The following is a 27,477-nucleotide window of genomic DNA, read 5'->3' on the forward strand; positions in this document are numbered from 1 at the left end:
TCATCAGCATGCGCCGCTCCCGTGACGTAATCTCGTGCGACGCGGGAGACATGGAGAAGCGGCCGGCGAGGGACAGTGACAATTCATTGTGTGATAATCGTTCCCAGGTAACGGAGTGGAGGATGGCGGCCGGGGTCTGAGCCGGCTCCGGTGCTCTGTCTCTGAGGGGCTGATGGGTGATGTGGGGCACGTGTGTGCCGGGGAGATGCACATAATAGACCGGGGGGAGGGGAGGCTGCGCACAATGTGGGGAGCTTAAATACTCTGCACCCTTACACGTGGACTAGCTAACGGGCTGCGGCTACATACCGGACCGCCGCCGCTTTATAGGAGCGCTCGGCAACCGGTGGCCTCCAGCTGATGTAAAGCACGAACGAGCCTGAGCCTCCAGGTGGGTGTAGTACTGCAGCCCTGCCGCTGGGGGCGCTGTGCTACAATAATCCTATACTGGGGAATTGTTATCTATGCAATTGTATCACTTATGTTGTACTCACACGTGACTGCTGGGAGCCCACTGTCACCAAGGATGGGGGGTCCTGTCCTCAGACCAGAGTCTGTATCTATGGGGTCCTTAGGATGTATTGGTTATCCATACTGGGATCGGACGCCTAGTATAAGATGTATGGGACCTCACTGTCACCAAGGATGGGGGGTCCTGTCCTCAGACCAGAGTCTGCATCTATGGGGTCCTTAGGATGTATTGGCTATCCATACTGGGATCGGACGCCTAGTATAAGATGTATGGGACCTCACTGTAACAAGAATGGGGGGTCCTGTCCTCAGACCAGAGTCTGCATCTATGGGGTCCTTAGGATGTATTGGCTATCCATACTGGGATCGGACGCCTAGTATAAGATGTATGGGACCTCACTGTAACAAGAATGGGGGGTCCTGTCCTCAGACCAGAGTCTGCATCTATAGTCATTGGGATGTATTGGTTTTCCATACTGGGATCGGACACCTAGTATTGTATCTATGGGACCCTGCTGTAACCAATAATAGGATTGACCAGAGTCTGTATCTATGGAGTCATTGTGATGTATTGGTTAGCCATAATGGGGATCAGTATTGTATCTATGGGACCCCACTTTAACCAAGAATGGGGGGCCCAGTCCTGAGTACCAGGCTCTCTTTCTATGGAGTCATAGGGATGTATTGGCTATCCATACTGGGATCAGACACCTAGGATGGTATCTATGGGACATTTCTGTAACCAAGAATGAGGGGTCCAGAGTCTGTATCTTTGGTTGGGATGTATTAGCCATACTGGCATCAGACACCTAGTATAAGATGTATGGGACCCTAGGTTCTGTATCTACAGAGTCATTGGATGGCTGGGCCCCCACTGTAACCAAGAATGAGGGGTCCAGAGTCTGTATCTATAGAGTCATTGAGATGTATTGGTTAGCCGTACTTGGATTAGACACCTAGTATAAGATGACTGGGACCCCGCTGTAACCAAGACTGGGGGGTCCAGAGTCTGTATCTGTAGAGTCATTGGGATGTATTGGTTAGCCGTACTGGGAACAGACACCTAGTATGAGATGAATGGGAGCGTCCAGAGTCTGTATCTATAGAGCCATATCTGGGGTCCCATCTGTCACCCCACCCTCCCCTCTGTCAGACATTTATTGCTTTACCTGCTGATCCCTATCAGACATGGATTGTGTTCCTTGTTAATCCCTATTATTAGACATTAATTGTCCCTATTGATCCCTAGAAGGGCATTGATTTTTTTTTTTTCCCTTATTGAATATTGATTACTTTCCCTGTCGCTTCCTATCAGACAGTGATTGCCTTTCCTGTTGATCCTGATGGCCGTGTTCACACATCGCAGTACTGCATCTTTTCTGGGCAGACACTGCAGTGCCGCACACAATACTGAAATGAAATTCTATGTGTGTGAACATGTTGGGCGTTGACTGGCCGCCCTGTTGATCCCTATCATCCCTACTAAGCAATTATTAAGCTTTCTGTGTTTCTTTGGTTACATAATTCTAGTGTCATTAGTTATGTGGCCTCTATTGTATGAATTGGCTGTCTGGGCTTCATCAGATCGTGTATGACAGGGATGGGGAGCCTTCACTCCTTCAACTGTTGCAAAACTGCTGCTGCCATCACGCCTTCAGCTGTCCAGACATGATGGGAGTAGTAGTTTTGCAATAGCTGGAGAGCCACAGGTCCCCCATCCCTGCTGTAAGGTATGAGGTGCAGCCTCCATGATGGGGGGACTTAGTGTGTACAATGGTCAGGTAGGTGGTCGGTGTCGTAGTAACCAGATGATGCCAGGACACAAGGTCTCCAGCACCTATAACCAGATAAATGCAGCAGAACAGCGATGGTGTGAACACCGCCTTATAGTAATCAGTGCAGATGTGTAGCGGTAGGTGACACCTTCCTCAGCACCGCTACATGGAGGATCTATGAGGGGGTGACAGTACCATGCTGAAGACCAGTGACTGTTGCCCCTATTAACCCCTTATGTTGCTGGCTGAAACCTGAGGCTGCACCACTGAGACCTTACCCTGACAGTTCTTCCTGTCCTGATTGGTTAGGTGCGTGGTTGTCATGGAGACAACATCCTGGCTGAGGTAGAGGTAGTAATAGGTACATATGTGGGGGCGCTTATACGCTTGATAATCTAGAAGCTGGAATCCTCAGGACGCCTCAGTAGTGCAGCCTCATTGCGCATTGGCAGCCATCACTTAGAGGCCTTGGTGTCCAGCTCTGGCTTTCAGGGCATGCTGGGAGTTGTAGTTCTGTAACAGCTGGAGACTCCCATATGGTTGCCATTGCTATCTGAGCACCACAAGTCCCAGCATCACCTGTTGTATAACTTTTAGGGAGCCACTTGTTGCCTGTCTGTGTATATATAGTGAGGTGTTTCCTATGGAGACCACGCACATGGGCCGCACATGTACAAGTAACCGTTATGTCACATGTTCCCCCCCCAAAAAAAGAAAAGACGTCCATATTTGATAAGGATTACTGATGCGTTCCGCTCTGGAACGCAACGCCATTTTATTCCTAAAGGGCTATTGGTCGGCGCCGCTCACGTGACAAGGTGAGGCGCGCTCCACGGCGCCCCGCCTCTCAGTCTCTGACACGCAGACACGTGGTTTGGAAGCTGTCAGAGCGGACGCAGGCAGTGTGGGCGTGTCTCGGCACCGTCGCCGGCTCCTATTGGAGAAAGTCGGTCACGCCCACGCTGTATATTTATGAGGCCGGGCGCGCTGCGCTCTTTTTCTGCCGTGTTCCGGGCAGCCGCCATCTTGTTTTTGTGTTAGGCCGGAGCCGGTTGTGCGCGGAATTGAGGGAGAAGAGCGGGGCGCGCCCCGGTGGGATTGGTGAGTGACGGCTCCCGGAATGTGACAAGCGTGTCTGCCGTGATACCTGTGGGGTTCCTTTAAATTCCTGGGGTGACTACCTCATCCCTGTCAGCCCGAGCTGTGTTGTCACTGAGTCATCCAGATTGCCTGTGACACTGTACACAGCTCTGCCCTCCCTATACTACACCTGTGCTCTATAGATACACCCTATACTCCTCACAATATACACTATTTATCACTTAAAGGGATTTTTATCTATTTTCATTTGATCCTTTTTTCCCCTCAGGATCACATTTTATTTCCATTGACTGTATTATTTTATGCTGTGATCTTGTCAGTCGGCGCTTTTGACGGCCGTTGCGCGGCGCCATATTGATTGGTTCTGAGGCGACACATCTGGACTCTACCTATAAAACCTCTCAGGGCGTCTCTGATTGGCCGTGCTCAAAGTATTGCAGAATATACAGATGTGTAAGGAGTGTCGGTGGTCACATGACCTGTAAAGTTTTACTAGGGTTGGGGTGCAGGAGAGGTATAAAGGGGGTCGCCCTCACTATGGGAAGGGGGTCGGAGTGGTTGCTATGGGTGACGGCTGTGGTCTGGGACCCATTGGGATCTATAGGTGACTGTATACGGGTGAGGCACAGGTTTAATTCATTTACTGTAATGGATTCCAGCCCGGGGCGTGTGCGGGCAGAATCTGACGCCGGCGCCACCCTCAGCCCGGAGCTTCCTCTTCCTGGAAAGGATTAACCCCCAAGTGCCCAAAGCTCCGTGTCATGTTGCAGAGTCAGTCCCAGCGTCCTATACATCTATAGCAGCGATTCCCCCATCCTGAGGCTCGCCAGTGCCTGCAAAACTACAACTCCCAGCATGCCCTGACAGCCAAAGGCTTTCAGGGCATGCTGGGAGTTGTAGTTTTGCAGCAGCCTGAGTAGGCCAGGTTGGGTGTTGTAGTTTGCTTAAACAGGGCAGGCTGGGGGTTGTAGTTGTGCTGCTAGGGCGGGCCAGGCTGGGGGTTGTAGTTGTGCCGCTAGGGCGGGCCAGGCTGGGGGTTGTAGTTGTGCCGCTAGGGCGGGCCAGGCTGGGGGTTGTAGTTGTGCTGCTAGGGCGGGCCAGGCTGGGGGTTGTAGTTGTGCTGCTAGGGCGGGCCAGGCTGGGGGTTGTAGTTGTGCTGCTAGGGCGGGCCAGGCTGGGGGTTGTAGTTGTGCCGCTAGGGCGGGCCAGGCTGGGGGTTGTAGTTGTGCTGCTGGGGCGGGCCAGGCTGGGGGTTGTAGTTGTGCTGCTGGGGCGGGCCAGGCTGGGGGTTGTAGTTGTGCTGCTGGGGCGGGCCAGGCTGGGGGTTGTAGTTGTGCCGCTGGGGCGGGCCAGGCTGGGGGTTGTAGTTGTGCCGCTGGGGCGGGCCAGGCTGGGGGTTGTAGTTGTGCTGCTGGGGCGGGCCAGGCTGGGGGTTGTAGTTGTGCTGCTGGGGGGGGGCCAGGCTGGAGGTTGTAGTTGTGCCGCTGGGGCGGGCCAGGCTGGGGGTTGTAGTTGTGCTGCTGGGGCAGTATAGGCTGGGGGTTGTAGTTGTGCTGCTGGGGCGGGCCAGGCTGGGGGTTGTAGTTGTGCTGCTGGGGCGGGCCAGGCTGGGGGTTGTAGTTGTGCTGCTGGGGCAGTATAGGCTGGGGGTTGTAGTTGTGCCGCTGGGGCGGGCCAGGCTGGGGGTTGTAGTTGTGCCGCTGGGGCGGGCCAGGCTGGGGGTTGTAGTTGTGCCGCTGGGGCGGGCCAGGCTGGGGGTTGTAGTTGTGCCGCTGGGGCGGGCCAGGCTGGGGGTTGTAGTTGTGCCGCTGGGGCGGGCCAGGCTGGGGGTTGTAGTTGTGCCGCTGGGGCGGGCCAGGCTGGGGGTTGTAGTTCTTCCACAGCTGACAGGTTAAGGCTGGGCGATCTCTAGCGTTCCTGGGGTCGGCCATGTTGGAAGCTGTGTACAGTTTCGGAGCTGTCAGCATTGTGTACTGATGTCGGTCACTCTGAGTGACGTCTTCTGTTTTTGTGTCCAGAAATGTAAAGGAAAATGCTGCACATCACCTGTTATATCTTCAGGGCTGCCTCACATGAGATCATAGACCCCCCCCCCCCCAATGCTTTCCTCTCTCCTCTTACCGCCTATCACTTGGTATAACACACATTACATTGCACTGCCCTCCCTCCAAGCCACGCCCATCTGTCAATTTAGGAAAATAGGAACCTAGACTCATTATTCTGGGACTGGAACTGGAGACGTTTTGCACCAGAAAGGCGTCATCCAGGTCCGAGCACATTGGTGACTGTACAGCACAGAGGGGCACTAGCTGCTTAGGGGGGGCCTGGTGCGGAGGGGCTTTTCAGGATACAGGTGGCAGACGGTAGAGTTAGATACGTATTAGATACATGTAGGACTAGATATGTGCAGGATACACAAGGCGTATCACTCAGTGAATATGGGTGGCGGCGGCTTTATGCTCCTGCCCTTCTGACCTTGTGAATGATGTCCCTGCTATCGCCTCCACTGTCAGTGATAGAGAAGACATCTCCGGATCGGTGACGGACGCGCTTTAAAGCGTAACTGTCTTGGTTTTGTTTATTGCAGAAATCAGTAGTATAAGCGATTTTAAGAAACTCTGTAATAGGTTTCATCAGCCAAAAAAGCCTCCTTCTGTACTCAAGACGCAATCTCCCAGCCTCCCCCCCTGACTTCTTATCTGTGCATTATCAGGCAAACACGTCTTCATTACAGAGAAGCCAGTGAAGACGGGTTCTGCTCTCTCCATTGTAAGCCTATGGAGGGGGGAGGGGCTGAGGGAGATGAGGGAGCAGGAAGAGGTGACATGAAGGTCAGCTGTTTGTAGACTCTCTGGGCACCTAAACCGCAGGATTCTGGGGTCAGAAAGGTCAGTGCTTATCTATGAACTTACTGAGAGAAGATTGCAGGGTGTTGTACTGTGCAGGACTGCTCCGTGCTCAGTCACTCCTAACAGCCCCTCCCCTCTCCATAGCCACATAATGGAGACAGAAATCCTGCTTCATCTGATGTGAGGGGGGAGGCTGGGAGATTGCTTTTTCAGTCCAGAAGGAAACTCTTTTAGTACATAAAACCTATTACAGAGTTTCTTAAAATCGCTTGTACTGTTGATATTTAATGTTTTCAGAAAAATGACCCTGAAATGACAGTTACGCTTTTAAGTCTTTCTCTGATCTGGATGTTAGTGAAGAAGTCGCTGAAGCCGTCATTATACGGAGGATAGGCTTTATTATAGGGGGGTTAATAACCGGGGGGACGGGGAGCGATGTCTGCTCCTTCATATCCAGGAGCCAATGTATGGAGGGAAACAGATGAGGCCACAGTGCCGCCTTAGATCGTGGGCACTGTAAAAAAATAAATAAATAAATAAATAAATGGATGCATCTGGCTGTTCAGATTCCAAGAATAAAAAGAAGCGCAGGCTAAGCTCTTCACTCCATGTGGTGCTGCAGGAGATATAGGAAGTCTATGGGGAGAGAAGTGCTCAGCTTCGTGCTTCTCCCTGCTCTAGCCATCTGTGGCTCTTTTATTATTGCATTAAAATGTTATCTTTTATATAAACCATAAATCTAATACAATTATATCTGAAACAATCCCCTCAAAACCACAGCCAACCCCCAAATGTGTGCGACTTCATATCCCACAGCTCCTTATCCTTTGTATTCATGGAACCACAGTGCCTGTACGGCGCTCAGCACCGTGAGTGAAAGTGAAAGATTTGAAATGAACTTCTACTTAAAAATCTCTAGTCTGCCAGTACTTATCAGCTGTTGTATGTCGTGCAGGGACTGGTGTACTCTGTCCATGTCAGGAACTGTCCAGGGCAATAGCAAATCCCCAGAGAAAACCTCTCCTGCTCTGGACAGTTCCTGCCATGGACAGAGGTGGCAGCAGAGAGCACTGTGTCAGGCTGCAAAGAATACACCACTTCCTGCAGGTCATACAGCAGCTGATAAGTACTGGAAAGCTTTTTAATATAGATGTTAATTACAAATCTGTATAACTTTCTTAAACCTGTAGATTTGAAAGAAAACTATTTTTGCCGGAGTACCCCTTTAACCTATGGCTCTTCATGTTGCAGAGCTACAGGGCATGCTGGGAGTTGTAGTTCATCGACCTGCACAGCATTGACCTAAGATCTCCTAGTGACAACGTTCTGGCTGTTTCCTGATCCTGTCCATTCAGGGGGCTGATGCCAGGACACCGCGGTATACGCCGGCGCGCTGCTGGGCAGAGAAATCTGTAAAAACAGTCGATTAGACTTCAGTAAAAAAGCTAAAATGGCAACAGAATAGAACGTTAAAAAAAAACGAAGGAAAAAATGTCCTAAGGGGTTAAAGCTGGAGGAGAGGAGAATGGTGGTGGATCCCTGGCACACAGTTACAATGCTGGGGTCACAGCTGTCGCGTGGGGGGGGGGAGGTATCGTCCGCTACGTCTCCTGCTATAACCTGATCTCTTCCTCTTATCCGCAGATGTCCAGCTCGCCGGTGTCTAAGAAGCGTCGCGTGGCCGGATCTGATACAAAGACGGGTTCAAACTGCGCATCCTCCAATTCTGTGAGCACAGAGCAGACTGCGCCAGCCAACGTAAGTCAGCCCCCCCGCATTGCGTGGTCATGGGTTACAGGTCAAGTGGTAATGCTCTCCGGTGCTGACTGTACGCTTTTCTTTCAGGGCATGGCTCGGAACGGGAATGACGCCGAGATCGATGAGGGCTTGTACTCTCGTCAGCTGTGAGTATGAGCGGGCATTGTGGGGGAGCTCTGCTGCCAGTACTGTGCGGCCCACCCTATGGGGCCTCTTTAGCACCACGTCAGAGATTCTCTAGTATGCTATCCAATGGGCACGTATCAGGGCTCAGGCTAAAAAGGGTTGTTTACAAAAAAAAAATTTCTTTCAGATTAGCGATTGCCAGAGATTTGTAATTTACTTCTTTAAATAATCTCCAGTCTTTCAGTACTCATCAGCTGCTGTATGTCCTGCAGAAAGTGGTGTATTCTTTCCAGTCTGGAAAGTAGGAGATGTTTTCTATGAGAATTTGCTACTACTCTGGACAGTTCCTGTCATGGATAGAGGTGGCAGCAGAGAGAGCACTCTCTGACTGATGAGAATATACCACTTCCCGCAGGACATACAGCAGCTGATAAGTACTGGAAGATTGGAGATTTTTTTAATAGTAGTAAATTACAAATCTATATAACTTTCTGAAACCAGTTGAATTGAAAGAAAAAGATTTTGCCGGTGTTCCCCTTTAAGGTGTACAGCATGAGCTCACAGATCCCAATAGGGGGCACAAGTGTAGAGGGGGTTCTATCAATAGTGTGTGTGTGTGTGTGTGTGGGGGGGGGGGGGGTTCTATTAATTGTGTGTGTGTTTCCTGGCTCTGGCGTGCGATTTATGGCGGTCTACCTCTTTCTTCCAGATATGTCTTGGGCCATGAGGCGATGAAGCGGATGCAGAACTCCAATGTTCTCATCTCAGGGATGAGTGGTCTCGGTGTGGAGATTGCCAAGAACATTATCCTGGGGGGTGTTAAATCTGTCACTATCCATGACCAGGCAAACACAGAGTGGGGAGACCTCTCCTCTCAGGTGAGTGACCGCAATAGTGGAGCAGAACCTGCGTACTGCTGCTCCAGTGACACAAGGGACCCCCCGCTCTCATCAGCGATCGGACCCCTATAAGCAGATACTTATCTTGTGTTAATAGTTGGATATCCCTTTACTGTGTTCCTGTGATGCATCCCCAGTCGTGTTCTTTTTTCACAGTTCTACCTCCGTGAGGAAGACATTGGCAAGAATCGGGCAGAGGTTTCCCACCCCAGACTGGCCGAGCTGAACACCTACGTGCCTGTATCCGCCTCCAGCAGCCCCCTGACTGATGAATTCCTCTCCAACTTCCAGGTAAGTGATACAAGGACCCTGTCAGCCGACCAGGACCCTTCATGTTACTGTGTCTGATTGAGTTATTATGCTGAGCTGAGAAGGTTGGGGGGGGGGGGGGGGGCTATTCCTCCATGTAAGAGCTGCTTAAAGTGCCTGAGGTGCAGGTGACCAGCTTTGGGCCTCTGCCTTTCTCCTCAAGAGTAGATTAAAGAAGTTTTCCCAGCTATTTTATTTCTTTCAAATCAACTTGTGTTCGAGATTTGTAACTTACTTCTATTTCCAAATCTCAAGTCTTCCAGTACTTATCAGCTACTGTATGTCCTGTAGGAAGTGGTGTATTCTTTCCAGTCTGACACAGTGCTCTCTGCTGCCCCCTCTGTGTATGTCAGGAACTGTACAGAGCAATAGCAAATCCCCATAGAAAATCTCTACTGCCCTGGGCAGTTCCTGACATGTACATGGACAGAGGAGGCAGCAGAGAGCAGCGTGTCAGACTGGAAAGAATACTGCAGGACATACAGCAGCTAATAAGTACTGAAAGTACTTGAGATTTTTTAATAGAAGTAAATTACAAATCTCTGGAACTTGTTGCTTTGAAAGAAAAAAATGTTTCTGTAGCGCTGGTTATCCAGCGCTACAGAAACATGGCCTCTGTCTTCAGTTCAGTTAGGATTTGCAATTAAAGGGGTTATCCAGTGCTACAAAAACATTGCCACGTTCTTTCAGAGACAACATGACTCTTTTCTCCAGTTCAGGTGCGGTTTGCAATTAAAGGGGTACTCCAGCTGGGGACACTTTTTTTTGCTGGGACCGGGGAGGAGGTGGCTGAGGGAAAAAAAGTCCACTCACCTCCCCGGTTCCAGCGGCAGGTCCCGCATCGCGGCGCTCTGGTTCCCGGCCCCATCCAGGTGTCTGACGCGGGCCCGAGATGTGACGTCTCAGGTCCGCTCAGCCAGCCAGTGACTGAGGCGGGATCTGAGTGGACTTGAAACGGATCCTGCCGCTGGAACTAGGGAGGTGAGTGGACTTTTTTTTTCTCCCTCAGCCACCTCCTCCCCGGTCCCAGCGAAAAAGTGCCCCCCCTCTGGAGTACCCCTTTAAGCTCCATTCACTTCAATGAAACTGAGCAGCAAAACTCCGCCCAAGCTGGAGACGAGAGTCGGGCTGTCTCTGGAAGAAAGTGGGCAAGTTTTTGTAGCGCTGGATAACCCCTTTAAACCCCTTAGAACTGAGTCACATAGGTCTGTAGGGAAGTTGCTTACTGGAGTCGTCATGCATCCATGGGTGTAGCAGTTTCTCTGGGAAGGAGTCTGGTTTATTGTATTATTATTTATACATTTGCCTCAATATCTCTTATGTTTCCCAGCTTGCGATTCTCACCCATTCAACACTAGAAGAACAGCTACGAGTGGGAGAGTTCTGCCACAGTCACAATATAAAGTTCATTGTAGCCGACACCAGGGGTCTCTTCGGGTGAGTAGTTATTGGGTATTTATTCTTTGGTCGTAAAGGTGTCTTCTATGCAAATGCATTAAAGGGGTACTCCAGGGAAAATCTTTTTCTTTCAAATCAACTGGTTTCAGAAAGTTATAAAGATTTGTAAGTACTGGAAGAATCTCTAGTCCTTTAGTACTTATCAACTGCTGTGTGTCCTGCATGAAGTGGTGTATTCTTTCCAGTTTGACACAGCGCTCTCTGCTGCCACCTCCGTCCATGTCAGGAACTGTACAGAGCAATAGCAAATCCCCATAGAAAACCTCTCCTGTTCTGGGCAGTTCCTGACATGGACAGAGGTGGCAGCAGAGAGCACTGTGTCAGACTGAAAAGAATACACAACTTCCTGCAGGACATACAGCAACTGATAAGTACTGGAAGACAAGCTTTTAAAATATAAATAATTTACAAATATCTCTAACTTTCTGAAACCAGTAGATTTGAAAGAAAAAGATTTTCGCCGGAGTATCACTTTAAAGTAATACCTATATTTTCAGTAGACTTCTGATACGTCATAGTGACAAGTCAGAAGTTTGTGTCTGTGGGGGTGTAAGTGCGGAGGTCCCCCACCCAATCTCTAGAGTGAAGAGGCAGAAGCGCTGCATGTACTGTACCCCTTCACATCCGCTCTGCACGTTGCCGGACGCGCTATATGGAGTTTGTGGATTTCTCATCAGCTTGCAGTGTAATTCTGTATACCGATCAACAGAGCAGAGGTGAAGGGCGGCAGCTGCATACTCCTCCTTCCTTCTAGTGATTAATGGCAGCCTCAGCACCTGGCCCCTCACTGATACAAGGTGACGTGTCAGAAGTTTGTTGAAATGATAGATGGGTCACAAAAAATAACCCTTTTTCCATGTCATAGAAATGTATCTAAACTTTTTGTTGGTCAAAATCTGCGTGTTAGATCTCAACCGGTCAGGAAAACGAACTAGAAGCCATCCATGCGCATCACATTCTCTCCCGGCTCTGTGTCACATGACCAAGACTGCATAATATAAGTCTATGGGGCAGTCATGCTTGCGTGGACACATCGGGGGATGGGGTTGCATTCTCTTTCTGCCTATTCACCGAATTTGTCGCAGTCTGAACACTCAGACTAAGACTGATATGACATTTCACAGAGATGTTAAAGGAGAAGTTCGGCCAAAAGTATTTTTTAATATGTTATAACATAAGGAAAGTTAGACAAATTCTTAATATACACTTATGGGAAAACACATATACTGCTTTTTTCCTCAATTAAGTAGATCATGCAGACTTCAATTTCTCTAAAAAAAAAATGTGACGTCACAAACCGAACCAGAGCAGGGCTGGGTGTAATTCCTACGAAGCTACCAGCAGAGGGCGCAGTATATGGAGAATTTACATTGTAATTGGGTTGCAGTCATCCATAGAAGCTTGTGCACTCAGAGTGGCAGAAAGAGGCTCCCCGGCACCAGTCCAACCTGAATCGGTTCCCCTAGCCCCCAAAAGGACCCCCCCACACACACACCCGTCCATCACACTGGCCACCCTTCCCTAGCCCTCCTGCACCTGTCCATGCTGCTGGCCGCCGTCTCTCTTCAGCCGCACATAGCCATTGACTGTTGCGGGAGAGAGAGAGGCCGGACACAGGACCAAGCAGCGGGGTGAGTGATTGCAGCAGGAGAGAGCGGGGAGGGAAGCCGGAGGCAAGGACGAGTGAGGGGGGCGGCCGGTGGCGTGGACGGGTGCGGGGGAGCGACCAGCAGCATGGTTGGGTGCGGGGGGCGGCTGGTGACATGGTCGGGGGGGGCAGCCAGTGACTTGGTTGGGGGGGGGGGGGGGGGCCGCCGGCAGCATGATCGGGTGCAGGAGGGCTAGGGGAGGGTGGCCAGTGTGATGGACGGGTGTGGGGAGTCCTTTGGGGGGCTAAAGGAGCCGGTGCAGGTTGGACTGGTGCCATGGAGCCTCTTTCTTCCATCCGGTGAGTGCACAAGCTGCTATGGATGACTGCAACCAAATTACAATGTAACTTCTCCATATACTGCGCCCCCTGCTGGTAGCTTCTTAGGAATTACACCCAGCCCTGCTCTGGTTCGTGACGTCACATTTTTTTTTAGAGAAATTGAAGTCTGCATGATCTACTACATTGAGGAAAAAAGCAGTATATGTGCATTTCCCATAATAAGTGTATACTAGGAATTTGTCTAACTTTCCTTATGTAATAACATATTAAATACTTTTGGCCGGACTTCTCCTTTAAAAGTTCATAAATGTTTTTTTGTGTGTGAAGGGTACACTTTATGATCCTGAGTGAACTTCTGCGTCTTGCTCAGGCTCCATAGGGTGTGGTTGGGGCAGTACATTAGGTTGGTAAATCACTGATTTGCAGATATTGTATTTAGCTGCACCTTAAAGGGGTTGTCCAGCGAAAAAATGTTTTCTTTCAAATCAACTGGTATCAGAAAGTTAAATAGATTTGTAATTTACTTCTATTTAAAAATCTCAAGTCTTCCCATACTTATAAGCTACTATATATCCTGCAGGAAGTGTTGTTTGTTTACATTCAGAAACAGTGCTCTCTGCTGACATCTCTGGTGGAGTCAGGAACTGTCCTGAGCAGGAGAGGTTTTCTATGGGGACTTGCTGCTGCTCTGGACAGTTCCTGACTCCGCCAGAGATGTCAGTAGAGAGCAATGTTTCTGAATGTAAACAAACAACACTTCCTGCAGGATATATAGTAGCTAATAAGTATGGGAAGACTTGAGATTTTTAAATAGAAGTAAATTACAAATCTATTTAACTTTTTGAAACCAGTTGATTTGAAAGAAAAAATTTTTTCGCTGGACAACCCCTTTAACCCTTTGAGGACCAGGCCCAAAATGACCCAGTGGACCGCGCAAATTTTGATCTTAGTGTTTCCGTTTTTCCCTCCTTCCCTTCTAAGAGCTCTAGCACTTTCAGTTTTTTATCTACAGGCCATGTAAGGGCTTATTTGTTACAGGAATAGTTGTACTTTGTAATGGCGTCTTTCATTTTACCATAACATGTATGATGGAATCCCAAATATATTATTTATGAAGATATAAATTGGTGAAATCGCAAAAAAGAATGCAATATGGTAACGTTTGGGGGGTTCCTGTGTCTACGTTATGCACTATATGGTAACAGCGACATGACACTATTATTCTATAGGTCAGTCCGAACACAACCACATGCAGGTTACACAGATTCTCTAATGTTATATATGTATTTTTTTATGAAATCCTTTTTTTTGGCAATTAATTATAAATAAAATGGGACTATTGTGACGCTTATAACGGTTTTATTTTTTCACCTACGGGGCTGTATGGGGTGTCATTTTTTCCGCCATGATCTCTAGTTTTTATTAATACCATATTTGTGAAGATCGGACGTTTTGATCACTTTTTATAAATTTTTTTATATATATAATGTAACATAAAATCGGTAATCTGCGCACTTTTTCCCCTCTTTTCGTGTACGCCGTTTACCGTTCGCAATGACACTTGTTATATTTTAATAGATCGGACAATTACGCACGCTACGGTATATTATATGTTTATCTATTTATTTATTTTTATATGTTTTATTTATATAATAGGATAGGGGGGTGATTTCAACTTTTATTGGGGGAGGGGTTTTGGGGTAGTGTGTTAGTGTTTTTAACTTTTTTTTTTTTTTTACACATTTGAAGTCCCTTTGGGGGACTTTTACATAGATTAGTTTGATTTCTACACTGATGAATGCTATGCCATAGGCATAGCATTGATCAGTGTTATCGGCGCTCTGCTCATTGAGCCTGCCTGTGCAGGCTTAGAGTAGCAGAGCGCCGATCGGACCGCATGGAGGCAGGTAAGAGACCTCCAGCAGTCCGTTTTACCGATCGGGACCCCCGCAGTCACACTGCGGGGGTCCCGATCGGTAAGTGACAGGGGACTCCCCCTGTCACTTACACCTAAACGCCGCGGTCGCGCCGCGATCGCGGCGTTTAAGGGGTTAATGACACGCGGCAGCGCGATCGCTGCAGCGTGTCATTGCCGGTGAGGTCCCGGCTGCTCACTGCAGCCGGCCCCCACCTCCTATGAAGCGCGCTCCGCTCCGGAGCGCGCTTCATAGCGGAAATAACACCCAGGGCGTACAGTTACGCCCTAGGTCGTCTGGGGACAGACTTCCATGGCGTAACTATACGCCCTGGGTCGTCTAAGGGTTAAGGAAGTAGTCCATTTTTTTTTTTTTTAAATTAATATTCCACTTCAAGCCTCATTGCAGGCTAGTGCATGTTCTTACCAATGATGATCTGCAGTGCAGCTTCATTCCGGTACTATGGCTTTGCTCTGATCCCTCTGGAGTCCATGTGAGCTCAGGAGACCGGATGTCAGGGTCTCCATTGCATCTCTATGAGAGCGCTCTTATAGAAATGCATCGGAGACCCCAACTTCCAGCCTTCAATAGACCTGTAGAAAGAAGAGCTGCAACGTGAGCATTGCCATAGGACTAGAACAAAGCCGCACTGCGGGACACCAATCATCATTGGTAAGCATATGCATCAGCCTGCAGTGTGTGTGGCCAGGGGAAGAATTAAAAAGAAAAAACTGGACTTCTATTTTAAATTTCTTTACTGGACCCATAAGGCCATGTTCATATGTATTCTGCCCCCAGAAAACATAACCCTCAGTAAATTTATCTGCATTTAATGCAAATGCATATTCTCTCTGTCACAGATTGACACTGAGTGATGTCAGGGTTACTACAGTGAATCCACAGTCTGTCAGCCTTCGATTTTTGTACTTTGGTTTTATAATACCCTTCAGGTTTGTCATAGACCAGGGAACCTTGGCTCTCCAGCTGTTGCAAAACTACAACTCTTATCATGCCTGGACAGCCAAAGCTTTAGCTACCCCTGTCATAGACAAATACTGAGCATGTCAGCTTAGTCTAAGGGCTCAAGAATGTGTGATGATCCTTCGGGTCTCCGGTCTGGATTATAGGAATCGTACAGTACAATAGCAGTGAGGGCGGAGGGATTTGTTCTGTCCTGATCGTATTTCATTTGACTTTTTCCTTGGTTACAGGCAGCTGTTCTGTGACTTTGGTGATGAAATGGTCGTCCTGGATCCCAATGGAGAGCAGCCCCTAAGTGCCATGATCTCAATGATTACAAAGGTAAGGGATGTGCTATGCATACTGGGGTCTCTATTCAACATACTCCACTGTTACCGAATGACGTGTCGACAGCTGTCTGGTCTGTTCGGCTGAATTTACCACTATATTTGACATGCACTTCAATGGCAGCTGCTCTGCAGTAACCTGGGGCCTCCGATTCTGTGGCACCACGGCAGTGCTGATCAGGTGATTGCAAGGGCTGTGGATTTTGGCTGCCCGCCAATCACCCATTGATGTCCTGTCCTGTGAATGCAGCAGGAGAGGAGGCGACCATCGGGACACGATTTGTAGATGTTTGGACACCATTGCAGTATGATACAATGGCTTATGTTTCCCTAGGATAACCCGGGCGTGGTCACCTGCCTGGACGAGGCCCGTCACGGCTTTGAAAGTGGCGATTATGTAACCTTCACTGAATTACAAGGCATGACTGAGCTGAACAACTGTGACCCGGTAGAAATCAAAGTCCTAGGTACGATCATCCTTGGTGTCTTGTATCACAGTAACCTGTCCCCAGTCGTATGTGCATCTGTATATAGAGAGTTGCATCATCCTGGTTCTCTTCCCGCAGGACCATACACATTCAGCATCTGTGACACAACCAAGTTCTCAGACTACGTCCGCGGGGGCATCGTCAGCCAAGTAAAAATGCCGAAGAAAATCAGCTTTGTAAGTGGGGAATGGGTGCTCGGTTATGTTTCTCTTCCCTTGTTGCAGAGGTCACCAGTGTCTTTATATATTTTGTTCTCCTCTAGAAACCCTTAAAGGAATCCATCCTGGAACCAGAGTTTCTCACCACAGACTTTGCCAAGTTTGACCATCCGGGCCAGTTGCACTTGGGCTTCCAGGGTCTGCACGCTTTCCAGAAGAAGAACGGTCGGCTTCCAAAGCCACACAATGAGGTTGGCGGCCATGCCTCTGGTGTGCTCTGCATGTAATATTGTAATGATCGGTGATGGCTGATTCCCATTTATCTCTGTATCAGGCCGATGCCAGCGAGTTCCTGGCTCTCACCAAAGAGATCAACGACAAGTTATCAGGATCTGCAAAGCAGGAGGAGCTGAAGGAAAGTCTTCTGAAGAAGCTGTCCTTCCAGGCCACTGGAAACCTGGCCCCAGTCAACGCTTTCATCGGAGGGTTAGCGGCACAGGAAGCCATGAAGGTACGGCACATATCCCGCTTCTTCTCCATGTGGGTCACTTTGCCGTCATTGGTTGCTCTGACTGTTTTTCCGTCCGCAGGCCTTGTCAGGGAAGTTCATGCCCGTCATGCAGTGGTTGTACTTCGATGCCATAGAATGTATGCCTGAAGAAAATGAAGATTCCCTTCTGAACGAGGAGAACTGCAGTCCTGTAAGTGCCTCCTCCTGAACTCACATTATGTATGACTTATCTGACACCTTCAGCTTCTTCCTTTATACGTTTTCTGCTTTGCCCCAACAGAGGAAATCTCGCTATGATGGGCAGATTGCTGTGTTTGGATCAGACTTCCAGGAGAAGATTGGCAAACAGAAGTACTTTCTGGTACGTGACATCTCCTTCTATTAAACGCGTACTCCGCAATTTTTTCATTTATTTCAAATCAACTGGTTTCAGAAAGTTACAGAGTTTTGTAATTTACTTACTATTTAAAAATCTCCAGTCTTCCAGTACATATCCGCTGCCTTATGTCCTGCAGGAAGCGGTGTATTCTTTCCAGTGACACAGCGCTCTCTGCTGCCACCTCTGTCCATGTCAGGAACTGTCCAGAGCAGAAGAGTTTTTCTAGGATTTGCTACTGCTCTGGCCAGTTCTGGACATGGACAGAGGTGGCAGCAGAGAGCACTGTCTGAATATATCACTTCCTGCAGGACATCCAGCAGCTGATAAATGCACTATGTACTATGTGAAATTCAAGCAGTATATGTGTGTGTTCTGTTGCTCTGCAGGTTGGTGCTGGAGCTATTGGCTGTGAGCTGCTGAAAAACTTTGCCATGATAGGTCTGGGGGCAAGAGAAGGAGGCGAGGTCATAGTGACAGACATGGACACCATAGAAAAGTCCAATCTGAACAGACAGTTCCTCTTCAGACCCTGGGATGTTACAGTGAGTGCCGCATTACTATCTCTGTCGCCAGTCTGTACAGTCCCTTCTGGTTTCCAGTTCACTGACTTTGTTGATTCCTGTCACGTTACAGAAAATGAAATCTGAAACGGCGGCCGCAGCTGTAAAACAGATGAACCCGAACCTGAACGTCACAGGGCACCAGAATCGTGTGGGAACAGACACGGAGAAGGTTTATGACGATGATTTCTTTGAAGCACTTGATGGCGTAGCCAATGCACTTGATAATGTGGATGCCAGTAAGTCTACTGAGAGCTATACTAAGCAAAGGAGTCTGCCTACGAAGTGAAATGCCATTGCACCCCATACATGCATGGAGCCATGGATGGTGGATGGACATGACTTGTATATAGTGTGAATTGTCATGCTTAAAGGGGTACTTCAGCTAATTTATTATTTTTCTTTTAAATCAAATTTTTTATTTACTTCTATTTCAAAATCTCCAGTCTTCCAGTACTTATCAGCTGCTGTATGTCCTGCAGGAAGTGGTGTATTCTTTCCAGTCTGACACGGTGATCAATGCTGCCACCTCTGTCCATGTCAGGAACTGTCCAGAGCAGGAGAGGTTTTCTATGGGGATTTGCTGCTGCTCTGGACAGTTCCTAGCATTGACAGAGGTGGCAGCATTCATCACTGTGTCAGACTGGAAAGAATACACCACTTCGAGCAGGACATACAGCAGCTTATAAGTACTGGAAGACTTGAGATTTTGAAACCGAAAGAAAAAATTGTCAGAGTTCCCCTTTTTAATGGGGGATTAGGGCGGCATTGACACAATAGATGCCCTGTTTGTATCTCTGTAATGATCTAGACTCCCGGTTTTGGGGTCCCCACAGTTCCTAGTGTATTATAGATGGTTTGTTCAGGTTTGAGTACCACAATGGCTTAAGGGATCATGAATGTTTACGTATTGTCAACAGAAGTACAATGTGATGACATCCCGGAAAGATACAATAATAGACCATTGTCCAGGGATAGAGCTGTACTGTCAGTCTGTAGAGTTGGTACATCACCAAATGGGAATAGATCACAGGAAGGGTGAAGGATCTAAAGTGAAAGTCAAGGGCTGTGATCACCTGCACAGTGTTCCATAAGGTCCTGTGAGGGTTGGCTCAGTGTACAGGTAAAGGGCACCTCTCATTTCTACAACCTTTCATGTTTCCGTGACATATCAGACATTTGTATTGGGGGGTCTGGTTGCTTAGATCCCTCCACCCATCACTAAGATGAAGGGGAAGAAGCCCATGGCTGCACCTTCTCCATCTCTAGTTAAGGCAATTGGTAAATGGAATTGTCAGAGGTGCCATAGCCTTTAGGATGGGCGAATGTGGGTCCATTCATCTGTTTATTGTTTCATTGGTCCGGATGCTTCCAGGGCTCCTCATGTAGAATGCAGAACAGCCATGACTGAGGCTTCAGGGGAGCAGGAGGTAGAAGAAACATAAGACACACAAGTCTCTTATTGCCAAATAGAGAATATATAGGGGTCGATTATTTGTGAAGGCCGGACACAGTGACTCCATTGTAGCTGCAGGGGCTGGATGCAGTGTAAGGAGGCCCTGTGCAGTCATTATACCTGGATACTATTAAGGGCTGACAGTGTCAGGATGCACAGGACAGCTGTGTTATATCTGTCCTTTAGCCTTCATGTTTGTCACCATCTTCTGTTTAGTTCTCACTTCTTTCTGTGCTGTCTGTGCCCATAGGGATGTACATGGACCGGCGCTGTGTGTACTACCGCAAGCCACTCCTGGAGTCTGGAACCTTGGGAACCAAAGGGAATGTCCAAGTTGTCATACCTTTCCTCACAGAGTCCTACAGCTCCAGCCAGGACCCCCCAGAGAAGTCCATACCAATATGTACCCTGAAAAACTTCCCCAACGCTATTGAACACACCTTACAGGTAACTGGAAAGAGAGGCGAGCGGAAACTGCTTTGTGATGGTGTAATATTCCCTGGTTAATGCCTAAAAGGTGTCGGTGTATACAACTCACATCAATGGCCGAGCGATATTCCGGTGGTTGTAATAAGGCTGGACCACACTGAGTTTTTGCCATACATTCAAAAAGGGGGGGGAAACCATGCTGTGGTATGTATGTTCAGCCTCAGTTTTCCATTGACTTACATTATAAAATAAAAGTGATGGAAACAGAGCCGTGTTTTTTTTTTCTATTTCACCATGTTTGTACATTAAAATTACTAAAACTGGTGCAAGAATGCATTGTAAACCCTATTATTTGGAAAACTGATTTAAAGGGGTATTCCCATTCTAACAAGTTACGCCCTATGCATGCTATTCATGCGCTAACTAGGAGATTGTAGGAGCCCTGTGTGATCTTGAGAACAGAGACTCAGTCCCCACTGGATGGAGCGGTGGGTCTAGTGTATTCGCCACAGCTTTATTCATTTTCTATGGAGCTGCCGGAGATGGATGAATGCAGCTTAACGATCTCTGTAGATCATGAATGGAGCTGCGGCACGGATACGCAGTCAGCTGATCCGATTTGGGGTTCTCGAGAATGCTGGGATCCCTCCACCATCTTAGTTATGCCCCATCCCATGTATGCTCAGGATAGAGCATAACTTGGAAGGATGGGAACACCCACTTAAGGCCCATTTACATTGTTTTGGGGCTGCTTTGGATACCTATAAGGTGTATATATACTGCAAAAAAAAAAAAAAAGTTAGGAAAAGACCATAGTTTAATAGTTTTATTCATTAAAATAAATAAGTGTGCTATGGTATATGGTGAAATACTTGGCTGCACATCTGTGCTTGTGTCCGTTCTAATGAAGGCTCTTAGGTGGGACCCCCCTTTATTAGATATTCATGAAATGTCCAGTATATAGTCAGACACAGTTGTACATGCACACAGCTGCCACGTACAAGGTTCATGTGTAAGAGGTGACAATTACTTATAGATGTGACTTCAGATTTATAGTAAGGAGAATTATTCTAACACTTTATCAGCAGCCGATTGTATTGCGGTCAGGATGGAAAGGGAAAGGTGGGTGCATGGAAGTGACCACATCCTCTTTCTTTGGTTTTAGTGGGCCCGGGATGAATTCGAGGGACTCTTCAAGCAACCAGCAGAAAATGTCAATCAGTATTTAACGTGAGTAGCGAACCAAAACCATTGTTCTATATATAAATCTATCTTAACTTTTTTTTTATATATATATATATAATATATATATATATATATATATATATATATATATATATATATATATATATATATATATATATATATATATATATATATATATATATATATATATATTTAAGAAATACTCAGGGTATACCTAATAGAGTGAAAGGTCTGAGGGGTGGGTGTATGACACAGGAGAGGATTGCTGTCTTGCTCTGCTCCTGCAGGCCCCGGCATTAGCCATAACACAATATACTTGATTTGTCTTGAGTTTATGGAAATGGCTGCTGTAGAGTAGAAGCTGCTACTGTTGTGTTCATATGTCGGAATTCCCCAGTTTGTGACTCTTCTGCAGCTGCTACACTACAAGTTGGACCTCACTGCTACAGAGGAAGTGCAGGCTGTTTGAGCATGCTGGGAGTTGTAGTCTAGCGATAGGTGGAGAGCCACCTCACTCTGATAATTGTCTATAATTCCTGTTCAAATCGGCCATCAGGGACCCGAAATTCATGGAGCGGACATTGAAGCTGCCTGGTTCTCAGCCTCTGGAGGTGGTAGAAGCTGTGTACAAAAGCCTTATAAATGACAGGCCCAAATCCTGGACAGACTGCGTGTCTTGGGCCTGTAACCACTGGCATACACAATACTCCAACAACATTCGTCAGCTCCTGCACAACTTCCCACCAGATCAGGTTAGCAGCCGTACACTGTAGCATTCAGCATGTAGATACGGGACACAGGAGAGAATCCATCCTTACAGCTCTGCTTTGTATTTTGTAGCTGACCTCTTCTGGTGCGCCCTTCTGGTCAGGTCCCAAGAGATGTCCCCACCCGCTGACCTTCGATGGGAACACAGTAAGTCCTAAGAAGTTCTAGTCGGACATGTCTGTGGTTGAGGTTATAAGGCGACTTATACTGTGTTCTCCTTCCCAGCCTTTGCACTTGGATTATATCATAGCAGCTGCTAACCTCTTTGCACAATCCTATGGTATTGCTGGATCCACAGACAGATCTGCCGTCTTAGAAGTTCTGAAAAATGTCAAAATAGCAAATTTCACCCCCAAGTCTGGAGTGAAAATCCACGTATCGGACCAAGAGATGCAAAACGCACACGCTTCCATGGGTATGTACCACTTCTTATCCCCTTTCCTTAAAAAGAGACGGACAATGGCATTAACATGAGACGCAATTGTCCACCTTGGTTTGTAGATGACAGTCGTCTGGAGGAGCTGAAGCAGAATCTCCCCACGCCAGAATGTCTCTCCGGCTTCAAGATGTTTCCCATTGACTTTGAAAAGGTTTGTGCCTCACTATAAATGGGGAAGCTTTTGGCCCTCCAGCTGTTGCAAAACTACAATTCCTATCATGCCTGGACAGTTAAACTTTGGCATCTTAGGCATGATGGGAATTGTAGTTTTGCAGCAGCCAGTGGTTGGACAGCTATGGTTAATAGCAGGGATAGGGAACCTTCGGCCCTCCAGGGGTTTAAAAACTACAGTTCCCATCATGCCTGGGATTCCAAAGCTTTAGCTTTCCAGGCACGATGGAAATTGTAGTTTTGCATCAGATGAGAGGCCGCAGGTTGGCCACTTATGTATAAAGAATCATTGAGAAGGTGACCCCACTATAAGCTCCTCTTTGGGGATCCCACACTCTGGGTCTGTTCTATATTTGTATCTATGCCCCCTGCTGTGCTGAACCATTACACAAGTCCTATTGAATCAGTGAGTGGTTCTTGTAAAGCCTAGATCCCCGAGGTCCTCCATAGTGAGAGTAGCTTCTCCTCAGGCAATCTCTTTAATCTCTCACCGGTGTACGGCTCTGGAAGAGACTTGTTACACAACGCCCTGATATTAGGGTGTCACATAACAGAGCTCAGACAGTCACATTCTCCTAATCCTCCCAAACTCACTGCTACACCGAGCGTTAATATATTCTGAATGTAGAGAGGAAGATTATCCGCTGCCAGATACTTTTATCTTCCCCCTAGAATAGTTAATATCCATCATGGCTTATCCTTCTGTCTTCTGACATCATCAGTTGGGAGACACCCATACACATTAGATGGTCCGCCAGTGCCACCACCATCTGGGGGGGTTTGGCGTCCTGTTGCTTTTTACACAGAAACAAATCACTGTAGAGGTATTGTCGTGTATTATAGAAGCGATCGAAAGATCACGTAAGGGCCTAGTGCAGTGTTGTCAAACTCATGGCTGTTTAGCCGTTAAACTACAAATTACATCATGCCTGGCTGTCCAGACATAATGGGAATTGTAATCTTACAACATGGAGGGCAGAAGGTTGATGCTTGGTGTCAAACCCAGACTCTCCAGCTGTTACAAAACTACATTTCCCATCATGCCTGGACAGCCAAAGCCTTAGCTCCTAGGCATGATAGGAATTGTAGGACCTTGCTATCCTTATGGATCTAGAGCAGTGTACCCTAACCTGTGGTTCTTCAGCTGGTTCAAAACTACAATGACCTTCATGCCCCAATAGCCTTTTGGTATGATGGGCATTGTAGTTTCACAACAGTTGGCGAACCATGTGTTTTGGCTTTGGACGGTTGATGCATGATGGGAGTTGTAGTTTTTGGGAATGAGTCCTGGTTCCTTCATAACTCATGTCTGCTTTATAGGATGACGACACAAACTTTCATATGGACTTCATTGTGGCTGCTTCTAACTCGAGAGCTGAAAATTATGACATCCCGCCTGCGGACCGTCACAAGGTACGTGCTCCTGTATATCGCTCATCCATCTATCGTATAGGTCTGGTGTGATTGTGCTTCAGTATGAGGTGCTCTTGCCTGGTTGTGATCTATAATTTATTGTCTGCCGGCCTGGTAATAGTCCCAGGCCGGCCGCGCAATAAACTATTATAGATCACAACCAGCCCAGAGCACCCCTTACCAGGCCGGCCGCGCAATAAACTATCACTAGGGCACCTTAGTACAGTAACTTTACAGCAACAGTAAAGTGTGATCTGACAAGGTTCTCTTCTTACCTCCCTTTTGCAGAGCAAGCTGATCGCAGGGAAGATCATTCCAGCCATTGCCACAACCACAGCGGCAGTGGTCGGCCTAGTATGTTTGGAGCTCTACAAGATCGTTCAGGGGCACAAGAAGATTGAATCCTTCAAGAATGGCTTCATGAACCTGGCCCTGCCATTCTTTGGCTTCTCTGAGCCCATTGCAGCGCCAAAGCACAAGGTGAGTTGTCATCTTCGGTCGTCTGCTTGGCTCCTTGCCTTCTCCTCGATGTCCTCTGAGTGTATATCTGAACTCTTCACAGTACTATGAGCATGAGTGGACTCTATGGGACCGGTTTGAAGTCAAAGGTGTCCAGAGCAACGGAGACGAGATGACTCTGAAACAGTTCTTAGACTACTTCAAAGTGAGTGCCCTACTTTACTGTAGTGTTGCAAATTGAGCATCAGGCTGAACTCTGACCTTGATGCCTTATGATGTAACTCTCCAGCTGTAGCAAAACCGAAGCATGTAGCCGCAGCTATAGAGCCTCAGGATTGGATACACTGCCGTATCACCTACGGGTGATACTGCCTGGATCCGGCCCTCTGGGGAATAGAAGAGACCCCTCTTGTAGGTGCCGTAGTATGTCTCCTAGAGCCATTGTCCTAGGTGGGGGAGTTGAGAACCATGAGTCACATTCGCTCTGTAGGATCTGCTTGAGCGATCAGCCGTCACTGATTAACTAGCCGGGTGATGTATAAACCAGGTCTACTTATTGTTTGCAGAAAGAACATAAGCTGGAGATCACAATGTTATCACAGGGAGTGTCTATGCTCTACTCCTTCTTCATGCAAGCTGCCAAGCTGAAGGAGCGTCTAGAACTGCCGTAAGTATCCTCCATCTTATGTCCTTGACTGGTTGCTGTTTGGTCTGTCGCCAGCTTCCACCACCAATAGTAAAAGTTATGTCAGTGCAGCGGGATTTTAAGGAAATCTTCCAATAGTAATAAATATAGGACATTAGACGACTTCGCAAGAGACTGCCTTGTAAGAAAAAACTGTCAAAAATACAGGTAAACCCCGGTGCAGAGGACGACTGATGGTCGTCCATGGAGACTCTCGACCTCTTGGAGAAACAAGGAAGTGATGATGGACGCTACGTTCACTTGAGAAATTGGGTTTACCCGGAAACATAGGGGGAGATTTATCAAACTGGTGTAAAGTAGATAAGGCTCAGTTGCCCCTAGCAACCAAAGTGAGAGGAATTAAAAGTGGAATCTGATTGGTTGCTAGGGGGGGCTGAGCCAGTTTCACTTTACACCATGTCTGTTAAATCTCCCCCATTGTGTCTGTCTCCAAGAGGGTGAGAGTCTCCATGCTAGGGTGATGTTATATACTTGTATTTGATGAACTGTCTATTTTAACTTTTTTTTTTTTTTTTTATCCTTTTACTAAGAAGCCTTGTGTCCTATAGCTATTACCATTGGAGGCTTGCTATACTGAGACTATTGGACACCGTTCACACAGTGCAGTAAAGAGTGGGGTTTACTACTGTGATATTACAGTAAATCTGCAATTCACATTCCAAACTGCTAACGCTGGAGACGCTTGGTACCTTTTTATGCTTTTATTCTCTGGTTCAAGTTTTGAGAGGCGTTGCAAAGTCCCAGAAGTGCTGAGAGCTGTGCCGCCTCCTTGCTCCACCTCGGTCTTCCAGCTGATTGTCAGGTAGAGATGGGAGGGGGAACAAGGAGACATTACAGCCCTCAGCACTTTAGGGGATTGGAACGCCTCTTTTACACTGGAGATTAGAAACACTTTTTATGTTATGGAGGCGCAGATGGATATGTGAAAAGTACCATGTGTCTCCTCAATCTGTGTCGGCAGCTTGGAGTGTAAAATGCAGGATAGCGGGTAAGTATGCGATTGTTGGGACCCCCACTGATCAGGAGAGTCCATTGTCCTGAAAGAATATAGTGCTCCTTGTGTACTTGCACTGGGAGGCTCCATACTCTTTGACAGTCCCATAGTGAGTATATGGAATGGCTATGAAGCGCAGCTCCCAGTTGTATCGTATGCAGTGACTCCAATCGTTGCGCCTGTCCTGAAGCTCCATTGACCTCAATGCTGAACCGTGCAGGAAAGTGAGGTCATGGAACCTCTTTCCTGTATGCTTTCCCGCATCCCATTGAAGCTAATGTGAGCAGGGTTTCAGACACTGACACCGCTTGATGTGGTATTTGGCTCAGTTGCAATGGTACTAGTGTCCGCGAATAGACCCAAGAATTAGCTGATGACTGGGGGGGGGGGGATTAGGGGTCATCACTCAGCTTCCCAATCGTAATGAATGCCTGTTATACATCTATATTAGACCAGACAGTCTGTACACGGCTCCTGTTGACTCTCCAGTTTTGTCTTTTTTGCAGGATGACGGAAATAGTCACAAAAGTGTCCAAGAAGAAGATTGGGAAACACGTGAAAGCTCTGGTGTTTGAGCTGTGCTGCAACGACGAGGAAGGCGAGGACGTGGAGGTCCCCTATGTCCGCTACACCATCCGTTGAGCCTCCCCAGATCTCCGGCTACAGTGCACATTGGGGAGGGGTCTCTGGAGCAGATGATTGGCAATGGGCACAGGTGTTGGGGGGGGGAGGAGGGAATTTTAATCAAATTAAACAAAAAAAAGTTTTGGGAGTTTTAAAGCCTGACTGTTCTGCTATTAACCCTTCAGTGCGGTGAAGGGAACATGACTAGGGGGGTGCACGAATCTCATTGTAATGTAATCCTATCACCTGTCTGGTATCGTGTGAGGTTTGTGATCATTTTCTGTGACCATTTTTAACACCTAGAGCCAACTAACCCGCACCCTGTCCTCTCACTTCCAACACCCCTGTAGAGGTGCTGACTCCCAAGCCTGATCCTCTACCCCCCCCCCCCCCCCCCTGAACCAGTCCAGTCTCTTCAGCGCCTCCCTCTCCCAGGGGCTCCAGCCACCAATGACATTTCCTGCTCCATGTACTTGTACTGTTAGTCGTGTAGTGCACAAGTTTGCTTAACCCTTCAGCCGCATGAGATGCAGTTCTGTAGGAGGAAGGGTTATTGGCTGTGAAGAATTGAGCTGGAGAGTGCTGTGCTCTTACTTGTAATACCAGCTGCATGGGGAGCATCCGATGATTCTTATTATTTTTGCCTTGCCCACACTAACACCATCCAGACCGTGCCAGTGACCTGAGGGCTAAAGAGCAGTAAGAGATAGCTTTAGTGTAATGAGAACCAGTACTGCTGTTCTTGTAGAAATGTCTCTTTATACTGTGTTTTGAAATCTGAAAAAAAACAAATAAAAAAAATAAGAAAGGAATGAAA

At 47.6% G+C, this 27,477-nt stretch overlaps 1 protein-coding gene across 2 annotated transcripts; it reads left to right on the top strand.

Moving 5' to 3' along the window:
• The first annotated feature begins 9 nt into the window (after nt 1–9).
• On the top strand, nt 10–27,477 carry UBA1 (ubiquitin like modifier activating enzyme 1). 2 transcript variants are annotated; one of them, XM_069943131.1, is made up of 26 exons: nt 10–107; nt 7,841–7,954; nt 8,042–8,100; nt 8,790–8,958; nt 9,136–9,270; nt 10,619–10,725; nt 15,804–15,894; nt 16,234–16,366; nt 16,466–16,563; nt 16,650–16,796; nt 16,880–17,056; nt 17,136–17,246; nt 17,337–17,417; nt 17,822–17,977; nt 18,069–18,234; nt 19,702–19,898; nt 21,046–21,110; nt 21,643–21,838; nt 21,927–22,001; nt 22,080–22,269; nt 22,356–22,444; nt 23,785–23,877; nt 24,166–24,357; nt 24,440–24,541; nt 24,903–25,003; nt 26,543–27,477. In XM_069943131.1, exons 1-26 carry the CDS (start codon nt 51–53, stop codon nt 26,676–26,678), a joined length of 3,237 nt encoding a protein of 1,078 aa, XP_069799232.1. In that variant the 5' UTR covers nt 10–50; the 3' UTR covers nt 26,679–27,477. The 2 variants fall into 2 exon arrangements, with proteins under 2 accessions (XP_069799232.1, XP_069799233.1); XM_069943132.1 differs by lacking the exon at nt 10–107 and adding an exon at nt 3,237–3,347.

The sequence above is a fragment of the Dendropsophus ebraccatus genome, chromosome 10, assembly GCF_027789765.1.
Source record: "Dendropsophus ebraccatus isolate aDenEbr1 chromosome 10, aDenEbr1.pat, whole genome shotgun sequence".
Taxonomy (NCBI): Eukaryota; Metazoa; Chordata; class Amphibia; order Anura; family Hylidae; genus Dendropsophus; species Dendropsophus ebraccatus.